The following is a 20748-nucleotide window of genomic DNA, read 5'->3' on the forward strand; positions in this document are numbered from 1 at the left end:
TGAGTGCACTGCAGGAAAGAGGTCCAAATGTAGTGGAAGCTAGAACTCTTGTTGGTGATAGGAAGGAGTGGAGGTGTTGTGACAGGATAGTGGGATGTTTGATAGATAGATAGATGGTGGTTCTATGATGCAGCAGGGGTAAACCAGTGAAAGCTGTCGGGCCCTGCTGTTGAACAGAAGTGTGTTGTGTCACCCTGACTTGAGTGACACGGCCGCTCTCTTGTGTCCCGTTTCATCTGGAGAGACGAAAGGGTGGCCGACTTGGGTGCCGAGGTGCCTAACTTGTTTGGGTGTTTGGGCATTTGGGTTGGCCATGGTCCAAAAAACGTTTGTGTGTGTTTTTTGCTACTTTTTCCCTTTTTACTTTCTTTTATTTTATTTTCCTCATTATTGAATGTGTTTGTCTTGCTGTCGGTCACCCCTTTTGAGGGATATGACCAAGATAGATAGTAGATAGATAGAATGAAAACACACATGCCACGACGACAAGGAAGAGGTTGCAGCCATCACTCCATCAGCCCAAATGAAAGACATTTTGGCAAAATTCCATGAAGTCTCAGAATTTGTGGAAAACAATATACCATAAAAAATGTTGACGGGTCGGGCCATCGCTCACTATGATGACGTCTGACTAGCGCATTTCCCACGGATTGTCAAAATCCGGCTGAAGCAGACGTCATTGGATTAGTTTTTCAAGAAACGCCAGGCAAAATACACCAATGAGGACCAGTAAACAAAGTGGCCAGTTAAAAGCTACATGAATATTTCAATGAAATGAAATGATCTGCATTTATATAGCGCTTTTCAAGTCAATGACTTCCCAAAGTGCTTTACAATGTGCTTCACATTTCCCAATAGCGGCCGTGCAGCCATGTGAGGCGCTAACCTGCTTATTTGGGGATATTAGGGGTTCAGTGTCTTACCCAAAGACACTTTGACATGTAACACGGAGGAGCCGGGATTCGAACTGTGATCTCTTGATCCCAAGACGAGCGCTCTACCTCCTGAGCCACTGCCGCCCCTATATTATTATTATTATTATGTTCATTGTGCGGTAATCTTATTTTGACATGTATTTGTTTCGAGTTCTGATGGTCTTTTATGATTTATTGAAAAATATCATACTTTTGCCGGGCATGTAACAGATTAGCGCATATACATTCAAAAGGCATCTCTACTTACAAATGTTTCGAGTTCCAAAGCTTCTCCCAAAACCGATGAAATCCGAAAATAGAGGTACCACCGTATTGTTTTTAGCGGTTTCCACTCACGTGTGACCACCCGGCGCGTGACGGGGGTTCCCTGTTCCTCTCCGTCGAGAACCGCTTGCACGCTGAAAGTATATTCCACTCCGGGGGTCAGACCGGATACGTAAATGCTTCCCGAGTCCGAGGTCACGTCTCGAGGGGCTTCTCCGCCCTGGCTGGGCCGCACTGTCAACTGAGATCAACGAAAACACGCTCAGCGCCGCGTTAAAAAAAAAAAAAGCGGCAGACTTCGGAGGCAAAGGTTAGAGGCCGAAGTTTTCCCAAGGATCAGGGATGAAGGGGAGAGCATTCTCATCCCCGTGTGACATATTTGGAACAATCAGATTCCCTGAGGTTTTTAACTTCCTTATTAATAAGAGACATCTGCTCCATTTAACCCACATGTGTCAAACAGGCAGCCCGCGAGACAACACTCACAGAAGCGCAAGAGAAAAACGAGCTGCAGGTTGAAATATGTCCACTTGATGTTGCCAAAGCCAGGTTCCTCTCACAAAGACACTGCACTTGTATTTTTTTTTCTCTCTCTCTCTTTTCCACCCCTTTTCTCCCACTCTGTCTCTTTCACTCTCTGTGTCTCTCTTTTTTCTCTTCCTGCTCTTTGTCTCTCTGTGTCTTTTAACCTCTTTTGCTCCAACTTCCTTTTTTCCTTTTCTCTCTCTTCTCTTTCTCTCTTCCTACCCTTCGCGCTTTCTATTCTCTTTTCTCTCCTTGTGTCTTTCTATTTCTCTTTGGATTTCTTTCTTCCTTTCCCTTTTTTTCCCCCCTCTCTCACGGCTTTTTATCTTTCGTTTCTCACGCTCTCTCTCTTTTTCTTTCTTTGTCCCGCCCTCTCTCCTTTTCCCTCCCTCTTTCTTTTATTTCTTCTTTAAAATGGCCCTCATATCTTGAATCCAAAGAGTTAGCGCTTTCCAATGTTATGTGGCATGAGATATTTTCAGTGACTGATGACATCGTACAGACACGTGTTTGTCAAAAGTCCAGCGGCCCACCGTTGTAACACACAAAAATGGGTTTTTATTCTGGCCTGATTTTTTTTGCAATCAAATGCCTGCGGATGAGCGTAGCATGGTCATCTTAGCTGGAAAACAGCTGTGACAACTAAATACGGAACGCTGTTGTGGAATGTGGATAATAACTAATGATAAGTATGTAGGCATCTGGTGAAGGTCGTGGGATGACGTTGTTGCAAGAGGTCACAAGCTGATATGATGAGGACAACCTTCACGAGATATCTTAACTTTATTTGAGAACACTATGACAGCCAACGTTGAACTTCTGGAACTTTGAACGTGTCCCGCATGCAATAAAGAGGGTTCCCTTTCTGCCATATCTACTCTCTGCGTATATTTTGGGGCAACGCCCAACGACGTTCTCTCCATAAAACGCATATCAGGCTAGTACGTATACTGTGAATGGTGGCCCCCTAGGACCCCTGTGGTTAAGGGAACCAACCCAACTTACCAACCAACTAACCAACCAAAGTATACGGTACCTTGTAGCTGACACTTTGCACAGGAGTCCAAGAGATTATGATGGAAGTGTCAGTAACATCTGTGCTGAAGTGAGGTGCATTGCCCATAGGTGGATCTAAAAACCATAAAGTCCATTTAGCCTTATTTCTTTGGACTTGCCATGGTGATCATAGCACTCACTGGTCGTAAAGACCGCAGTCTCCCCTTCGCTTAAGGTGTTATCTTGTTCCGAGTGCAAAGTAGCCGTGTACATGGTGTCCGGCTTCAGGTCGATCAGGGCGTACTGCGCGAGTTGGGCCGGCAGGCGTAGCTGCTTGGGGTTGGAACCCTCCACGGCGAGGAAGAGCCGGTAACCGGTGATTTTGGCTCGAGGGGCGAACCACAGGATCACGGCGCTGTCTTCCGTCACGTTTGCGAAATGGATATCTGTTGGCGCGTCGGGCTCTGAAAAAGGGATGATAAAGGTATTGGGTTTTGAGAATCGGTATTCATTCAATTTTGCAGTTCATTAGCTCCAAAACCACCCGTATTTAGTGACTTTCCACAAAGTAGGAACCTTATACTCTAATGTCTTAAACTCAATAGACTTAAGGGCTGCTGGAGCTAGGGTCTGGGTGAGCTTAGGCTAAATGTGCTTTTCCACAAAAAACACCTTCCGATTAGAGAAAATCCAAGTCAAGTCCTGTTTATTTGTTTGGGCCTTAATCACAAAGAGTCTCAAAGGGTTGCACAGAGCACAGATTATTGCAAACCGGACTGTTATGAGACCATCCCCTGATCTAAAACCTACATGAGGGCAAAGAAAAACTCAATAACCGCAACATGAAGAAAATGAAGAAACCTTGAGAAGGGGCCGCACAATATAAATCAAAAGTAATCAAATAAATCTAACTCTCACAACCTGAGACAACTGGTCAAGTAGGCATAGCCTACTGTACTTCAAGTATTTTAAAGTGTCTCAACAATGAACATAGCTTGTCTAATGAGCTTCCTAATAAAGGATTAATAGGACAGTTCATTAAAATGTCTTACAAGTTATCACCACTGCAACACTAATATGAGTCGTTCTTTGCAGATGACAAAAGAATAAGACTGTCCTTAAGTATCATTTTTAAGAACTTGTGTTTTTTGTGAGTTTAATTTAGGGGCTCGTTTTGGTTCGATTGGAGATCCCAAGTTTGTAATAGGACATTTGGGACAATTTCAGAAGACCAATACCAACCCAACTTATTTAAAAAGGGCAACTTATGTCATTACTATGTTGTAACTATGTTATTGTTTCGTTATTACCAGGCTGTAATTACAACACAGTGAAAATAGTTTTACTGTTCTCAAATATCTTTTTAAAAACATGCTACACAAAATAAGATCTAAATAAAAAAACTGGAACCCAAATCAAGCTTGTACGTATACTCACACAGCCTTTGTAGCGTTTTCGTTCGACTCGCAGGGTCTCATGAAAAAGCGCTGCCGTGCCGTTAAAACAGCTTCCAGTTCACCTTTTCACAGCGTTCGTTTCCAGTTAGCTTTTGTAGTGTTTGGTCTTGATGTTATATTCTTTGAAAACGCCACAGTAAGAGTAACACTAGTCTGTTAAACCTTTTGAGACTTCTTGTGATTAAGGGCCAAATATTTATATTTCTGGGTCTTGCAGGGTTTAAAAAAAGCGTATCTTTAGCCTAAGCTAGCTTACTTGTAGTATGCTCCCCAATTAGCGGTATGCTTTCCTCTCCGTCGTGAATGGAGTAGACATTGAAGCGGTATTGGGTTCCGGGCTGGAGGTGGGTCACTTCGATGTAGGAGTTCTGGCTGACGGGTAGAGTCATCTCTCTCTGGGGCGAGCCGGACTCGTCGGCCGGGACCACAGTGACCCGATAACCAGAGAGGTCCCCGGTTGGCCCGGACCAGGTCAGAACGATTTTCTTATCCGATACCTCGTAAAACTGCAGGTCTGTCGGGGAGGCGACTTCCTCTGCGGGGAGGGAAAAGACACTGGGGGTTAGGTTTCGATTGAAAAACAAACCTTTTTTTTGAGCAGAGTTTCCTTCACAGTAGGTGTAAGGTGGGCTTGGGGTATTTCTTCAAAAGGGTGTATTTCTAAACCAGATGGTATCACGTTTCTGTTTCGGGTAATGGTACCGCCCAAAAGGGCGTTTCTTTTTCTTTCTTTGTCTCCATCCTACTTAAATAAAATACAGTTTGAGGTGGGAAGGGCCACCAGAGGTAAAGAGTGTGGCCAAGGAGACGGACGCGAGTAAGTTACTCCTCTCCTGGCCAATGTTCCCTGTCATTTTCCAGGCGTCTGAGCGTTCACACAAAGTCGGTGAGCAACGCTTGAAACAACAGCTATCCCAAGTGTCCCGAGAAACCTATGCTCTTAGCAATCCTTGACACAACAAACAACAGCTATCCCAAGTGTGGCAACTAAGTCATTATCAAACATGTCCAAAACTTGACATCACGTTACATATTGCTGAGTTTCCGGCAATGCAAAATTATTTTTCACTTCTGAATGAATCGACTCATGTACGATGGCCGACAAACGTCATTTGTTTTTACAATTCTTTCACAAGATTTCCATTTCTTTTTTTCCTGGTATCTTTTGTCGCATAATACTAACATATTTGGGAGCTTATTGAGTCGGTTGCACGATACACAACTGGATTTAATTACATTTTTGAGTGGAAGTACAATGTTGGCAATAAGATTAAACTGATATCATTGGAAATTATTTGAATGCAACACAAACTTTTTCTTCTTTTTTCTGTCTTTTTTTCAACTTTTTTTTTTAAATTCCTTTAAAAAAAAAATCTCATTGTGTTTATTTGTTCCTAGCTGTTACTTTTTTTCTTGCTATTTTTGTTCTCATTTCCTTTTTTCCTTTTTATTTGTTTCTTTTTCTTCTGGCTTTTTTTCTTAAATTTTTCCTGCTCTTTTTCTCTACTTTTGTTTCCTCAGCGTTTCACTACTTTTTCATTTTGGTATTTTTTCTTTTTTGCTCTATTGACCCCCTTGCTTTAAGTCATTTTGTGCATAGTTTTTCACAATATTTGGTTGTGTAGAGATTAAAGAAGCAAAAACAACCCGAGGAGCCGTTTGGGACTCGAAAGAGCCGGCTCATTTTAGTGACCCGAGCCGAAGAAGCCGGTTCCCGAAAAACTCTACTGACTTTACTCAACTTCGTTCTACTTCCACATTGACTTCAAAATAGCGCATTTAGAACACTGCGTCAGGGGAACCCGTATATTTTTACCTTCTTGCATCATAACTTTGACTTAATTTGTCAAATTTCGAGCCCTGATTTTTGTGAGCTGGCTAGATTTTCTTGTTCGCGGGAAAAGCTCTGGGCAGTGCGCAATTGCGCATACACGCAGCTTAGAGGAAACATTGCTCCTGGCCCCTCCCCCTCTCCAATTGCAGTTGTAACAAGCCGAATGCCTTTTTTAGCGTTAGCCAACTTTTAAAATGCCTCTCCCGCAACATGTTAGAGGTCGATTTAGACCCCACATCGGTGAAACCGGCTCTAAAAAAAACAGAAACTTCACATGACATGCTCTAATTTCTCTACTCATGCTTCTGTAATACATGATGGCGATTCTCAACCCTCCCAAGCAGGTCCCACATCTTCACTCCACCACATAGATTATGCAAACACATTCACACATAAGCGCTTCTTGCATCTGCTCGACCGGGGCAACCACACGTTGGGTCGGGCATCGTGGAAAATTCCGCAAACCATATAATTCATGTCCATCAGAAAAAGTCAACGCACGGCTAAAGCGCACCAGCTGTGAAGCCTGTGATGTCGTTTTCCTTTGGAAAACATTTTCAGGTTAGCGGCAATAAGGAGAGGGAAACATAAATGGTAAAGGTAGCTGGACGGAAGCCAAAGCCAGATGTAAATAAGTCATAAATCTTAACATGAATATCTATTCACTTTACCAAGTCTCTCAAAAAACACTCAGTGATAAGATTAGATCGGGCTTGGTCTCCTTGGAACAACCACACGCACTTTTCACTTTTCAAATCATTTCCTGCCATAGACGGCTAAATATGTCAAAATCTCTTTCAACGGAAATAAAAGCATAAGGAAAGCTTCATTAAAATAAAAAGCATTCCCTTTGAAGGTAACACTAACTTCTTCCATTGAAAAGCTTAGGGCTTGTATATTATTATTTGAATTATATTTATTGTGGAGAGAACATGCAAACTCCACACAGGAGGTTTGATCTCATGAACTCAGAAGTGTGCCGCACACGCGCTAACCACTGCGCCGCCGTGCTGCCTACTTCATGTATTTTTATTGATATTATTATATAGAGTATTGTACTAATTTATCAGTATTAATATTTTAATATTAAAATATTTGTTCTAGAATTAATTCTGAAATAAAATTATTTGAGCAAACATTTTAAGAAAATAAGTTATTAATAAAAAAATCTGAATTATGAATTAAAAATGTAAGAAATTAATACAATTTGATTATAGATTTTTAAATTTGATCAATTATCTCATTATTATTTTACTAATTCTCAGAATAAACTGCAAAGTGAAAATATTTCATCTAAAATAATTTTAAGAGCTAAAATAAATCTATAACACACTTAAAAATCGAGAGAAAAAAAACCTATACAACTTTTAAATTACAATTTATTAGAATTAATATTTCAATTAATTCTATTAATTCTGAAATAAAATTTTCCAGAAAACATTTTAAGAAAATAAGTTATTAATAAAAAAATCTGAATTATGAATCAAAAATGTAAGAAATTAATACAATTTGATTATATATATTTTAAAATATTAATAATTATCTCATTATTATTTTATTAATTCTTAGAATAAATTGCAAAAATAATTCTAAGAGCTGAAATAAATCTAAAATGAAATACAATTTGATTGGTTTAAATATTCAAAACGAGTCAATTACATACGATTTTCCATGAGATTATTGCGACGTACAACGAAAACAATATCAAATATAGGTATAGGTGTCTTTTGAGTGTGGCTGTTGGTACCTGGCAGGGGATCTCCGGCGGTGTTGACCTGTACAAAAACCGGCTGGCTTTCCAAGCTCTCCTCCACCGCGTAGATGCTAATATTGTACAACTTTCCGGGCCGGAGGTCGCTCAGAGTCACGGACGTGGCCGTGTCGGGGAGAGTCAGCTCGGTGCTTTCGCCTTCTATGGACGGCGTGTAGACCACGCGATAGCCTGTGGGACAAGTGGAGTCCGTTAGGAGGTCCAGGGGTCGGGAACCTTTAAGACTCGAAGAACCGTGAAGGCAAAAGTTTTTGATTTGATTTTGGGAAAGAGCCACACCATATATATTTTCAAGTTCAACAAAACCACTAAACCCGCTCTCCAGACAAAGCTAATTCTTCAGTAAGTTTTATTTCACAGTGTGTCATTTGATGATTTGATTAAATTCATAAAAGAAAAAAAATGCCCTCATGTCATGAGGCTCTTTAATTCCACCCGGGGGAGTAAAAGCCCACATGAAACCCCACCCCTACATTTGCATATCACCCTATTTTTATTACGGTGTGTATTTTATGTAGCACTATTTAAATACTCTATATAAACACGTTACATTGGGTATTTATGTATTATATTCCTTTTACTTTATTATCGTTTTATTTTCAACACAAGGATACTGCTGGAAGTGGGAATTTCCCTACCCGGATGAATAAAGTATCTATCTATCTACCGACTTTAACCCGCCTGCGAGCTATCAGACCTTTGAAAAGCAATGAAGTGTCTGTATGATGTCACCAGTCACTGCTCTTTCTTAGAAACACCTAGACATACCCTTAGAAAATGTGCAAAATACTACTGTTTATTTTTTTCCAGATTGTGATCAAATTTGACCTGGGACCAGGTGAGGCCACATGCATTTGTACGAGCTTTGTTTTCAGCTACGATGCCCATGCTTCACTCAATTGCAGACGTGAATAAAACCCTTCTATTTCTGTGGGTGCAACTCAGATGACTTGATGTCAAGTAGTGCTTGCAGTGATTATTTCAGTTGGGGACCAAACCTTGAGAGTGTTCCCTTTCAAAAGAGACTAAAACTGTCAAGTTTCTCAGTTTTAGAAAAGCATTCTATTTAATTTAGGGTACGTCTTGGATTGAGATTTCAGGTGAATTATACAGGATTATTAAGGTGACAATTAAGGAAACAGTGTCTCTTCTGGGGAGCTTTGTTTGAAAAAGAACGCAGTATCATAGTTTTATCATTTCTTCCTCATGCCATGAGGCTCTTTAACTCTACCAGGGGGAGTAAAATCCCACTTTAAACCCCACCCCTACATTTGCATATTACCCTATTTTTATGACAGTGTGTATTTTCCGTAGCACTATTTAAATACTCTATATCACCACGTTATAGTGGGTATTTTTGTATTCTATATCTTTTATTATTTTATTTTTCAACACAAGGATACTGCTGGTAGTGGGAATTTCCCTACAGGGATGAATAAAGTATCTATCCATCTATCTATTATGCGATTACACAATCGCACTACGCCACATCGCAATGCCGATTCGATTTGAAGGGCCACGCATGTTTTTGAAATATGCCGGAGGAAACCGCTCCAGCCACAGGGAGCACATGCAAACTCCGCACGGGGAGGGTAGCTGGTTTGAATGCTGGACCTCTGCACTGTGGAGCCGCGTGCTAACCATACAGCCTTCGTGCTCCCATCTTATAGTGAATATATTAGTGCCAGAAAACATCCAAAAATGATTCATTCGGAAAGAGGGAAATTATAACTGGAGGGGCTGTAATAAATTCCTAATCCCAAAGGTGAGGGCCACCAGGAAAAGTATGTGTGTGTCTGTGTGCGGAGTCAAACTTTGGAACAATTTACAAGACGAAATCAAACAATGTCCAGCTATTATACTTTACCAGTGATGGGAGCCAGTGGCTTATCCCAGCTAATCACAATGGAAGTTTCTCCGATATCCTCCACTTCATGTTCAGCAGGAGCGTCAGGAGCTGGTAAAGGAGATGACAAAATAGTTTCATTGGCTTATTCAGTACTGCATATAAAAAAGGATGTCAAAGTAAGCACTTACCGGTAGTTTGTGAAGTTGAAAGAATGAGGTTATCCTGTCCGGCGTCCGTCACCTCGTAGACATTCACCGTGTACTTCCTCCCGGGTAGCAGCTCATTAATGTTCACTGATGTAGCCGTACGAGGAAGGTCTGACAAGAAGAGATAAACATTTAGGAAATAAAGATAAACGGATTGTCAAGGTTTGCTAAGAGAATAGATTTCTCAGGACACGAAAACGGGAAAAGAAACCGTACAGTATACCCTCGTCATTAGCGGTTCGACTTTCACGCAGGTTTTTGTCGAACAATAGGTTCTCTTAAGGGCAGCGCGGCGGCGCAGTGGTTAGCGCATGTGCACAGTTCTGAGGTCATGAGATCGAACCTCCTGTGTGGAGTTTGCATGTTCTCCTCGTGCTTGCGTGGATTTTCGCTCCGGTTTCCTCCCACATTCTAAAAACATGCATGTCGGGTTGATTGGCCTAACCAAATTGTCCCTAGGTGGGAATGAGCGAGCGAATTGTCTGTCCCTGTGGACTGGCTGGCAACTAATTCAGGGTGTGCCCGGACCACTGCCCGAAGATAGCTGGGATGGGCTCCAGCACCCCCGCGACCCTACTGAGGATAAGCGGTGCAGATCATGGATGGATCGATGGAGGTTCTCTTCATAGAGCAACATCATGACGCAAATAGGCATGGTTTGACAGTTTATATTTAATCAGGGACCAATTGCAGCACGCCAGGTAATAGTTTGAGCTTCAAAAGGACAGTGTGTATGAAGCGCCTTTTGATTGTAAAAATAGAATTCATGAAAAAACAAATACTGACTTGAAAAATAAGCAAAAATACATGAACTATGAAATAAACGTCCATGTTTCGAAATACTGAGAGGTGGAGAAGTTTGAATTTGTTTTAAAAAACTCATTGTCGGCCATCTTGTTGCTACAGGTACCTTCAAAAACAAAAACAACTGTCTTCCTTTGTTTCTACCTAGCCTTTTCTTTTATTTGAATCCTTTTTCTTTCTATTTTCTTTGTTTTATTGCACTTTTTTCCCTTTTCCGTTTTTCTATCTTTTTTCTTTTTCCCCTCTGTCATTTTTCAGTTTTCTTTTTTTCGTTTCTTTGCAAAAGGCTTGGGGAAAAAAAGGGAAACAGTTGTGGTTTGGTCACTTTAAGTCTCTGTAGTGTGTCCTCTTTATTTTTAGCACACGTTTTCAGTTGCGCAGCACAATAAGGCCAAAGTGGTCAAATAATACACACTGTCCCTTTGATGGAAGTGCAGCAAATGATAGATTCATTTTGCTGATTGATTTATTTCCTGACAATTCTTGATATTTTCTATTTTTAGATCTTATTTTGTGTCGCATTTTTTTTGAAAAAGATCATTAAAAACAGGGAATTTCTTGATTCAGACGTTTTCTTGTGGAACACCAAGTTTTGGCCAACCTCACCCAGACCCTAGCCAGGGTTCCAGTAGCTTAAAGCAAGTTAAATTCAAGACTTTTAAATACTTTTTTGAATGCCTTTTGAATTAGGGGCCACTTTAAACAAATGTTTATTCATTTTAGATCGCGTTTGGGTCCAGTTGGAAATTTTCAATCTGAAAAAGATAGCGCTCTCCAAAGTTTTAGACATGAAAAACATTCAATAAAATGGATGCTTACAGTACTTAATGGATCCTCAGTCAAAACTGGCAGATTACTACTAATTCCAAAGAACTCTTTTGCTACATTCATGAAGCATTTCTCTCAAGATGCATGAAAGATTACTAAAACTTCTCCGTGTATTTAATGTTAATCTTATTGAAATGAAATGATCTGCATTTCTATAGCGCTTTTCAAGTCAATGACTTCCCAAAGCGCTTTACAATGTGCTCCACATTTCCCAATAGCGGCCTTGCAGCCATATAAGGCGCTAACCTGCTTATTGGGGGAATTAGGGGTTCAGTGTCTTACCCAAGGACACTTCGACATGTAACACTGACAAGCTGGGATTCGAACTGGGATCCCTTGATCCCAAGACGAGCGCTCTACCTCCTGAGCTACTGCCGCCCCCAATTTATTTATCATTATTAATATGTTCACATTTCTAAGACTTTCAAACATTGCATTTAAGACATTTTTTAACGACAATGAAGGCCTTATTTTTAGAATCACGAATTTAATGCCTTTCAAGACTTTTCCGGTTTCCAACATGGCGGCGCGTGTTTACGTTGCGGCTGATTGTTACCCGGTTATCCTACTACTTACAACTGTCCTCCTGCTTTCCTTTTTGGATACATGCGTGGCCAATAAGACCTACAGTCGGGAGGAGCTCATCCGACTAGGTGGGTGTCTAAATTTCGACTTTTCGGGCACTTTTTATACCACCTACGACATCCCAAATGAGCTCCAAAGGGACTCGGGTTCGCCCTGCTTTCCCGCTCCACCGAAGAAAAAGAAGAAAAATCGGAGACGAAGACGGCGAAAAGATAGAAAACAGAAGCGAGGATGTCGTGCAGGGAAGCGTGTGAAGTTGATGGAGCAACGACATGAAGATCTGTCTAATCCAACCATCATTTCTTCGTCGATTCTACGAGTAAACCGACAACCGAAGCCCAACGCACACAACCGGCATCTCGTGACGATCTCTACAAAGGCTACAGCTAAGTCAAATGATTCAAAGCTAAAATTTGGTCTTTTGAATGTTAGATCGCTCGCTCCTAAAGCTTTACTTGTAGATAATATTATTCGTGATTATAAACTTAACTGTATTGGTCTCTGTGAAACGTGGTTACGCCCGGATGAGTATTTAGCTCTAAATTATGCGTCTCCCCCAGATTACGAGAGCAGCCATATAGCACGCACGTTGAAAAAGGGTGGCGGTGTCGCGCTAATCTCTGAAAAATCGCTTAAATTTAATCCACGTACCTCTAATAATTACAAAACGTTTGAGGCTCTTGTGATGCGGTCCCCCCTATTGTCAATTGACGTAATAACTATCTATCGCGCACCAGGACCATACACAACTTTCTTAGACGAATTCGCCGAACTTCTGTCTGAACTAGTAACCTACGCAGACAAAATTATTATTATGGGGGACTTTAACATTCATATGAACTCTCCACTCAGTTCACTCACTGTTGCGTTTCAGTCTATAATTGATGCTTTTGGTTTTAATCAACTGGTTGATTTGCCAACCCATAAAGATGGAAACACGCTCGACTTGGTTCTGACTCGAGGAGTTTCAACCTCAAACATGGCGGTGCTATCGTGTACTACAGTTATCTCGGATCATTATTTAGTTACATTTGAGGTGCTAGCTAAATGTAGTACCAAAAAAACTGAAGGATTCACCGGACGCAATATAAGCACAGGCACAGTTTCTGAGCTCTCCGATATTCTTCCAGGAGCAGTTGCGTCCTTTCCTTCCTACATAGGCTCCATCGAACCACTCCTAAATGAATTTAACGCTACCCTGGCCAATGCCCTGGATTTAGTTGCGCCCATCCGGCATAAATTACGACCTAAAAGACGCACACCTTGGTTTAATGATGAAACTAGATCCCTTAAACGAGAATGCAGGAAATCTGAAAGAAAATGGCGCGCTACCAAGCTTGAAGTTTTCCATCAAATCTGGTGTGATAGTTTGTTGAAGTATAAAGCGGCCCTGGCCTCTGCAAAATCAGCCTACCTTTCGAAAGTGATTGCGTCACAAAAGAACAATCCCAAGGCCCTTTTTGACACTGTAGCATCACTTACAAGGCAACAGACTATCCCAGATAGCTCCACCCATTCTGCTCACGACATAATGGTCTTCTTTACTAAGAAGATCCAGAGCATACAGGAAGAAATTGCTAAAGACAATATTAATTCAACACATACTAAAGCACTCAAATCCCTAGATGCACGACATGGTGGCTGTCCAGGGACTTGGTCCCGTTTTAGTGAACTGTCACTCGAAAATCTTAAACAGATGGTGAATACTGCCAAACCGACGACTTGCCAGTTCGACCCACTTCCAGGTTCACTTATTAAAGGTCTCTTTGGCGTTCTTGCACCTTCAGTTCTAAATATTTTAAACATATCACTCGCCTCTGGTGTAGTTCCAGCTGCTTTTAAGTCCGCTGTCATTAAACCCACACTGAAACGACCCAACCTAGATCCAGAAAACTTATGTAATTATAGACCTGTGTCAAACCTACCGTTTCTTTCTAAAATACTTGAAAAAGTAGTGGCACAGCAGCTGAATGATTTCATGTCCGATAACAATCTCTTTGAATCGATGCAATCAGGATTCAGGGCTAACCACTCTACTGAGACAGCTCTGATAAAGGTAACCAATGATCTCCTACGGGCAATGGACTCGGGCGCATCATCACTTTTGCTGCTGCTGGACATTAGTGCTGCATTTGACACAGTGGACCATATTATCTTGCTAGAACGGTTGGAAAAATGGATTGGTCTCTCAGGAAACGTCCTATTATGGTTCAGATCTTACCTCTCAGATAGGACACACTGCGTTAAATATGGCGAATTGACATCTGAGCCATTTAGTGTAACTTGTGGTGTTCCGCAGGGTTCGGTGCTTGGCCCCCTTCTCTTCAGCATCTATATGCTTCCACTAGGTGATATTATTCGCAAGTATAACATCAGTTTCCATTGTTACGCAGATGACACTCAACTCTATCTCCCGATGGAGAAATCTACCACACTAAACTGTGGAACTTTGGAGGCCTGCCTCACTGAGATAAAAGAGTGGATGTCACTCAATTTCCTGCGTCTTAACCCTGAAAAGACTGAAATGTTAGTAATTGGTCCTTCTAAGTCCCGTGACTTATTCTCTAAAACCGCAGTGAACTTGGACAATTGCCACATCACACAGAGTGACTCACTTAAAAATTTAGGTGTCATTTTCGACCCTGATCTGTCCTTTCAAACACACGTGAAGAAAATTACTAGAACCGCTTTCTTCCATCTCCGTAACATTGCTAAAATTCGTCCTATACTTTCTCAGTCGGATGCGGAAATCATAATTCATGCGTTTGTTACCTCCCGTCTCGACTACTGTAATGCACTACTTTCCGGTCTTCCGATGACCAGACTCAAGAGTCTTCAGCTGGTACAAAATGCTGCAGCGAGGCTTTTAACAAGGACAAAAAAGTATGATCACATCACCCCAATTTTGGCTAACCTGCATTGGCTCCCTGTTAGCCTAAGATGCGATTTTAAGGTTCTCCTACTACTATACAAAATCATACATGGACTTTCCCCCTCGTATCTTTCAGATCTGATCTGCCCTTATGTCCCGGCCCGAAGCCTTCGTTCCGAGAGCGCCGGTCTCCTGGTGATCCCAAGAGCCAAGAAGTGTTCCGCTGGTTCGAGAGCGTTCTCCATCCGGGCACCGGTGTTGTGGAATGCTCTTCCCCCTGATATCCGATCTGCAACCTCGGTGGAAATGTTTAAATCTAGGCTTAAAACTCACTTCTACTCTATAGCATACGAGTAACCTAATCTTCTTATATGTAATAACTTGTGAAGCCCTTAGAGACTAATTGTGATTAAGGGCTATACAAATAAAAATGACTTGACTTGACTTGACTTCAAGGATCCATGGGAAACCTGCTAGCTCCGGTGACACTCAAGTCCATTGAGTTTGAGATCCCTGTTTTAAATAGTGTACAATTTAAATCAAGGGTCTTCAACGTGGTGCCCCGAAAGGGCAGCCGAGGGGCCTTTAGGGGGCCTGTTCTGAAAATGGCTCACCAGTGCTGGGTCATTGTGATTTTCTAGTGAAATGGAATTTTTAGTGGTTGACTGAGACTATCTAAGCCTACTTAACCTGGTAACAACATAGTAATGACATGATAAGTTGTTATTAAATGAATGCATAACAGCTCCGTGTTATTTCGCTCTTTTTGTGATTTATTGTTTTAAGTGTCTGCTTCTAACTTCGGTGTTTTTCGTCCCCTTTGACACTACACTTTGGATGACTTTCTATCCTATGGTTATGGGTTTTAAAGCACAAAAATGCGTTTATTCGAGGTATCAACTCCTTACCCTGAAGAATGCCAGCGTGATGAGGGGGCCCTATCGTGGCTGCAGAGCCGGAGCTAGGGTGAAGGCTAGGCGGCTAGCGGCGATATAAGTCTTCGGTACCGTCCGTAATCATGGGAAATTTGAACTCTCTACCAAATTAGAGAAACAAACTGGCTGTGCTGGTGAAAAACATCAAAGCGTACAGGGAGTGCTGTTTGCTGTGTTTTATGGAAATGTGGCTGAGGTCTAGCATCCCGGACGCTAACGTGGAGCTACCCGGCTTCAGCGCTGTTAAGACAGACAGAGACACAAAAGCCTGCGGGAAGCGGAAACAAGGTAGACTCGCTATCTACGTGAACACGAGGTGGTGTAACCCTGGGCATGTAAACACAAAGATTTCCATCTGCCGCAGGGACGTCGAACTTTTGGCCTAGCGTGTGACGTCATCTACTCCGCTGTTGCTAAACTATAAACACAGCACCCCGAGGCCATCCTGTTCATCTGTTAATAAACAACAAAAGGATACTGCTGGAAGTGTGAATTTCCCTACGGGGATGAATAAAGTATCTATTTATCTATCTATCTAACAAACTGGGTGCCCTTTGCGCTAAAAAAGTAGCTCTCAGCTGATTTAAAGTGTGTCGTTCATCAAAATGATAAAGTCTTATCGTAGCGTTAAATACAGAAACCAGCAACGGAGACTGCGTCTTTTAACGAGGTAAGCCATATGCTTGTGAAAATATGGTCTACTTCAAAACACTTCAGTAAAGACGTACTGTACTGACCTAGAACCACAGGCTCCCCGGTGCTCTGCCCTTGCTCGTTGAGTTCATATTCGACTCTAAAACCAGAGATGGTGTCGGAAGCAGAGACCCAAGAGATGACGAAGCTGCTAGAGGTGATTTCCGTCACCGACTCGGAAGTGTCCACCACCGGTGGAGGTTGGGTGGTCTCCCCTTGTGATGTAGCCACTGTCAAAGAGAAAGGAAAATCATTCAACGAGTCTGTCGCCGTTTTGATTTTTGCACATTTATCTGTGACATTCTAAAGTTGAGTGGTGACGTCCCAATTTTTGTACACTGGTTCAGACCAGTATATAATACAGTTCAAATCTCGTTTTGGCAGTAGGTCGCTAAGAAACCCTTTAAACGGAAGCCCAATCAACTATGTAGGTTTATTGTTGAGATACCTCATGATGAAAACCCACAGAACAAACTGTAAATACTCAAAAATGCCGGCTAACCCCTCAGAGAAATTTGATTGGGTGAGCGGTAGAGGTTGCCAGATCTCTGCACACAGCGCAAGGCACTCCCTTCTCATTTGCTCTGTGCAATCTGCGCCAAAGGTTAATATGACAAAATCCTTCTCGTTTGCAGTATTTTTGACATTTTTACAAAATAACTTTGCTTGCACCTTGTTTGGAAACCATTATCTGGGACAAGAATGAAGGTCAAAATGAGCATTAACACTCTTAACTGCAGGACACGGACACATTTTAAGAGGTATATCTATATTGATATGGGACACAGGCTCTGGCATTATCATTATATGATAGTATTAATTCATCATCAAACAGTAAAAATTAACTTTTGACTGAACGGGTTTGGCGATTTTGTTAAATTTTGCCTTAAAATATATGATATGACTTTTTTTTTTTTTTACATCTCTTTAGATTAAAAAGGTTCCAGACCCATGACCTAGATTATATATATATATATATATATACATATATATCTCCTGAAACTGTTGAAATTTGTTTGGAAAAGTGGAAAAACTACAGGCTTAATTGAGCAAATGGAATAAACTGTTTGGTTATGGATGATGAACCCATGTGGAGGAGTCAGGAACTGCAGGCAGAGGTTCTCAAAAAGAGGACAGTATTTATCAACAAAATCAGGACCAAAGTTCGAAATAAACAAGTGGGCACTAAAAACCTAAAAAAAAATGTCCATACAAGAAACTAGAGACAAAAGTTAAACTTGGCAAACTAGAAAAAAATGGAGATGGAAAATGCGATGATCAGAAAAAGAAAAAAAGGAATAACAAGCAAACCTGGCCTGGTGGTAAAATCCAAAGTGAGAATGATACAAAACTCAAAATGACCCGACCAAGCTCGCTGGACAAAAATGTCCTTTTAGAGGGTTTGGCTGGTGATCATTAGACACACCTGTGCCCAGTTCAAATCGCCAGTTGGGGCCCTCTGGTGGTAGGAGGTATGCCAGACACCAACATAGACATGAGTCAAATATAATGGTATGGTCAGAAAGCACACGATTCACTCACGTGATCCATAATGCGTGGTAAAGTCGAAACGGGTGACCTCCTGCCGTCCGAACCTCAGCACACTGATCAGTTGACCTTCATAGGTGATGCCCGGTTTCAGTCCGGAGATGGTGTACGAGTTGAGATGACCGGGAATGACCACCTCCGCCCAGGCGTTGTTGCTGTTTTTCTTTCCGAAAGAGCAAAGCGAAAGACTGTCAATGTTTGCACAAGGACGGTGAAAGCCAAGATAATATCTGAATGTTCGACTCACCAGCCTCCATTTGAGAATGTACTGAGTGATGTGAGCAGAGGGTGGGGCGTTCCATTGGATGGGGTGGGAGTTGGGCTGATTGCCAGATTCTGTTATGATCACCTGGACAGGACGCTGACCACCTAGGAGAGGTCGAAGGGGAGAAAAGGATGGAAAACAGGCCTGGCAACGCGATAACATTTCCAAAAAAAGACCGTCCATTTCAATGATAATGCAATAAAGCATCTCATGAATATACCTTTTTTTAATAAAAACACGGGGCAGCACTGCGGAGAAGTGGTTAGCATGTGTGCGGCACAGTTCTGAGGTCATGAGATCGAACCTCCTGTGTGGAGTTTGCATGTACTCCCCGTGCTTGTGTGGGTTTCCTCCCGCATACCAAAAACATGCATGTCAGGTTGCCCCTAAGTGTGAATGAGTGAGTGAGTGGATGGTTGTCTGTCTCTATGTGCCCTCTATGTGCCCTGTGATTGGCTGGCAACCCGTTCAGGGTGTCCCCTGCCCACTGCCCGAAGATAGCTGGGATGGGCTCCAGCACCCCCCGCGACCCTACTGAGGATAAGCGCTGCAGATATTGAATGAATAAAAATACATAAGAAACGAAAAATTGCTTGTCACTGCAAAAGTAAATAAATGAACACAATAAAAATGATGAATAAAAAAAAAACAATCCATCTCATTGTGTGTTCATGCAAAAAAAGAATAGAACTAAATTTAAAGGAATCAATAAAATAATATATGTATGAAAACAATTAAATATCTAATCGCTGGTCAATTAAAAAAAATAAAACTAAATTTAAAAGAAAAAAATCGAAACATTTTTAACCACAACCAAAAATGGATCTCATTTCTTGTCAATTCCAAGAAATGAATAAACAACGTAGCTTATTTATATTATTATTATTTGTTGATGCTAATAAAGACTAAATATAAAAATGAATTTATTCATAAAATGTTATTCATAAAAACAAACAAACACAAAATTCCAAATAAAGCATCTCATTTTTTGTCCATGCAAAATCTCACGAATGTCCTCCACAAGTTATGCAGTAAGAATTTCTTCCAGGGATAAAAACGGAACAAAAATAGCACAGCACTGTCAGATTCCAAGGAACTAAGCTGGCATTTGGGAGAAGATTCTCCTTACCACCTTGTTCTGTTTTAACCCGTCTCTCCCAGCAACGAAGTGACAAGAACATTGCATTAAAAAACAATGGAAAAATATGAGAATTGAATCATCTTCAAATGGGAAACTGGACTCAAAATGATGATCATGAATGTTAGCAAAGAAGAATAGCAGATAGGGCCAAATTTGCTCAAAACTTCCAAAATAGCAGTGGAGAATGGAGCCGTGACATAATAATAGTCTTCTAAAAGTCCCATATAGCGAGTGATTATTTGATGTAGTGGGTGTTGAGAGGCCACGCCCGCTTTAAGTATGTGCAAGTGCACCGATACGAAACGCTTTTGAACCGTCAGCATCTGCCACACATCTGTGCAAATACCTTTCCCCATCGCCCGGAACACCTCACGCTACCGAATTCTCGTTTAACCCCTTCACTTTCACTCGGGAGAATACGGACGCTTTTGCTCTTTTTTAGAGGGTAACGTTCAAAAGATTTGTCCCCACTGTAATTGCTGCTAGCATCGAGTCATCTGAGTAGAAACACACAGAAATAGAAGGTTTTGATTCTCGTCGAGTTTTTTAAGGGAGACAATAGCCTGAAGCCGTACCTGCTACCTTATCGAATTTGATCGCAATCTGTAAAACTTACCATTAGAAAACAGTGTTGAATACAATGTTATGTTTAGCCCTTTCCCAAACTGGCCATTTGCAGACGACCAGTTTACAGCACTAAATGTATTTTACTCTGGCCAACATCTTGAAAGACTTATAAATGTTTGACTTGTATTTCAAGAGGCAGTGATAGATAGTTAGATAGATAGAGAGATAGAGAAAGAGAGATAAAGGTAGAGAGAGAGAGATAGATAGATGGATAGATAAAGATAGAGAAATAGATAGATGGATAAAGATAGAGATAGATAGAAAGATAGAGAGCAATAGAGATAAAGAGATAGATAGATAGATAGATAGATAGATAGATAAAGATAGAGATAGATAGAAAGACAGAGAAATAGAAAGATAGAGCTAGAGGGATAGATAGAGAGAGCTAGAGAGATAGAGAGATAGATAATTTAGTCGTCCCCATAGGGAAATTCACAGTTGGATTCTATGGACTGTCCTGCATGTAACAAAGCCATTTGTGAAATTATTAAGCACATTTGATGACCACTAGAGGGCGGCATTCGGAAGCTACGCCGACTTTATAGTTTTCGGGTATCTGGGGCCTTTTAACCTTAATGGGTTAAAAATTCAATGAGAAATGTGGTTTAGAGTG

The 20748-nt window shown here is 41.3% G+C and overlaps 1 protein-coding gene across 1 annotated transcript in view; it reads right to left on the bottom strand.

The window, feature by feature from the left end:
* The window catches only part of LOC148352402 (fibronectin-like), an 83871-nt gene that overhangs the window by 29117 nt on the left and 34006 nt on the right, over positions 1-20748 (bottom strand). The window contains exons 13-22 of the mRNA XM_088353278.1: positions 18350-18471; positions 18097-18265; positions 16599-16784; positions 9820-9948; positions 9650-9739; positions 7759-7953; positions 4434-4712; positions 2921-3184; positions 2761-2855; positions 1272-1440 (exon numbers count right to left, since the gene is read on the bottom strand). Coding sequence (XP_088209404.1) covers positions 1272-1440; positions 2761-2855; positions 2921-3184; positions 4434-4712; positions 7759-7953; positions 9650-9739; positions 9820-9948; positions 16599-16784; positions 18097-18265; positions 18350-18471 — 1698 coding nt within the window. The remainder of the gene's footprint in view (positions 1-1271; positions 1441-2760; positions 2856-2920; positions 3185-4433; positions 4713-7758; positions 7954-9649; positions 9740-9819; positions 9949-16598; positions 16785-18096; positions 18266-18349; positions 18472-20748) is intronic.

Source organism: Urocampus carinirostris, chromosome 14, assembly GCF_059441175.1.
Source record: "Urocampus carinirostris isolate Australia breed hairy pipefish chromosome 14, RoL_Ucar_1.0, whole genome shotgun sequence".
NCBI classification, from domain to species: domain Eukaryota; kingdom Metazoa; phylum Chordata; class Actinopteri; order Syngnathiformes; family Syngnathidae; genus Urocampus; species Urocampus carinirostris.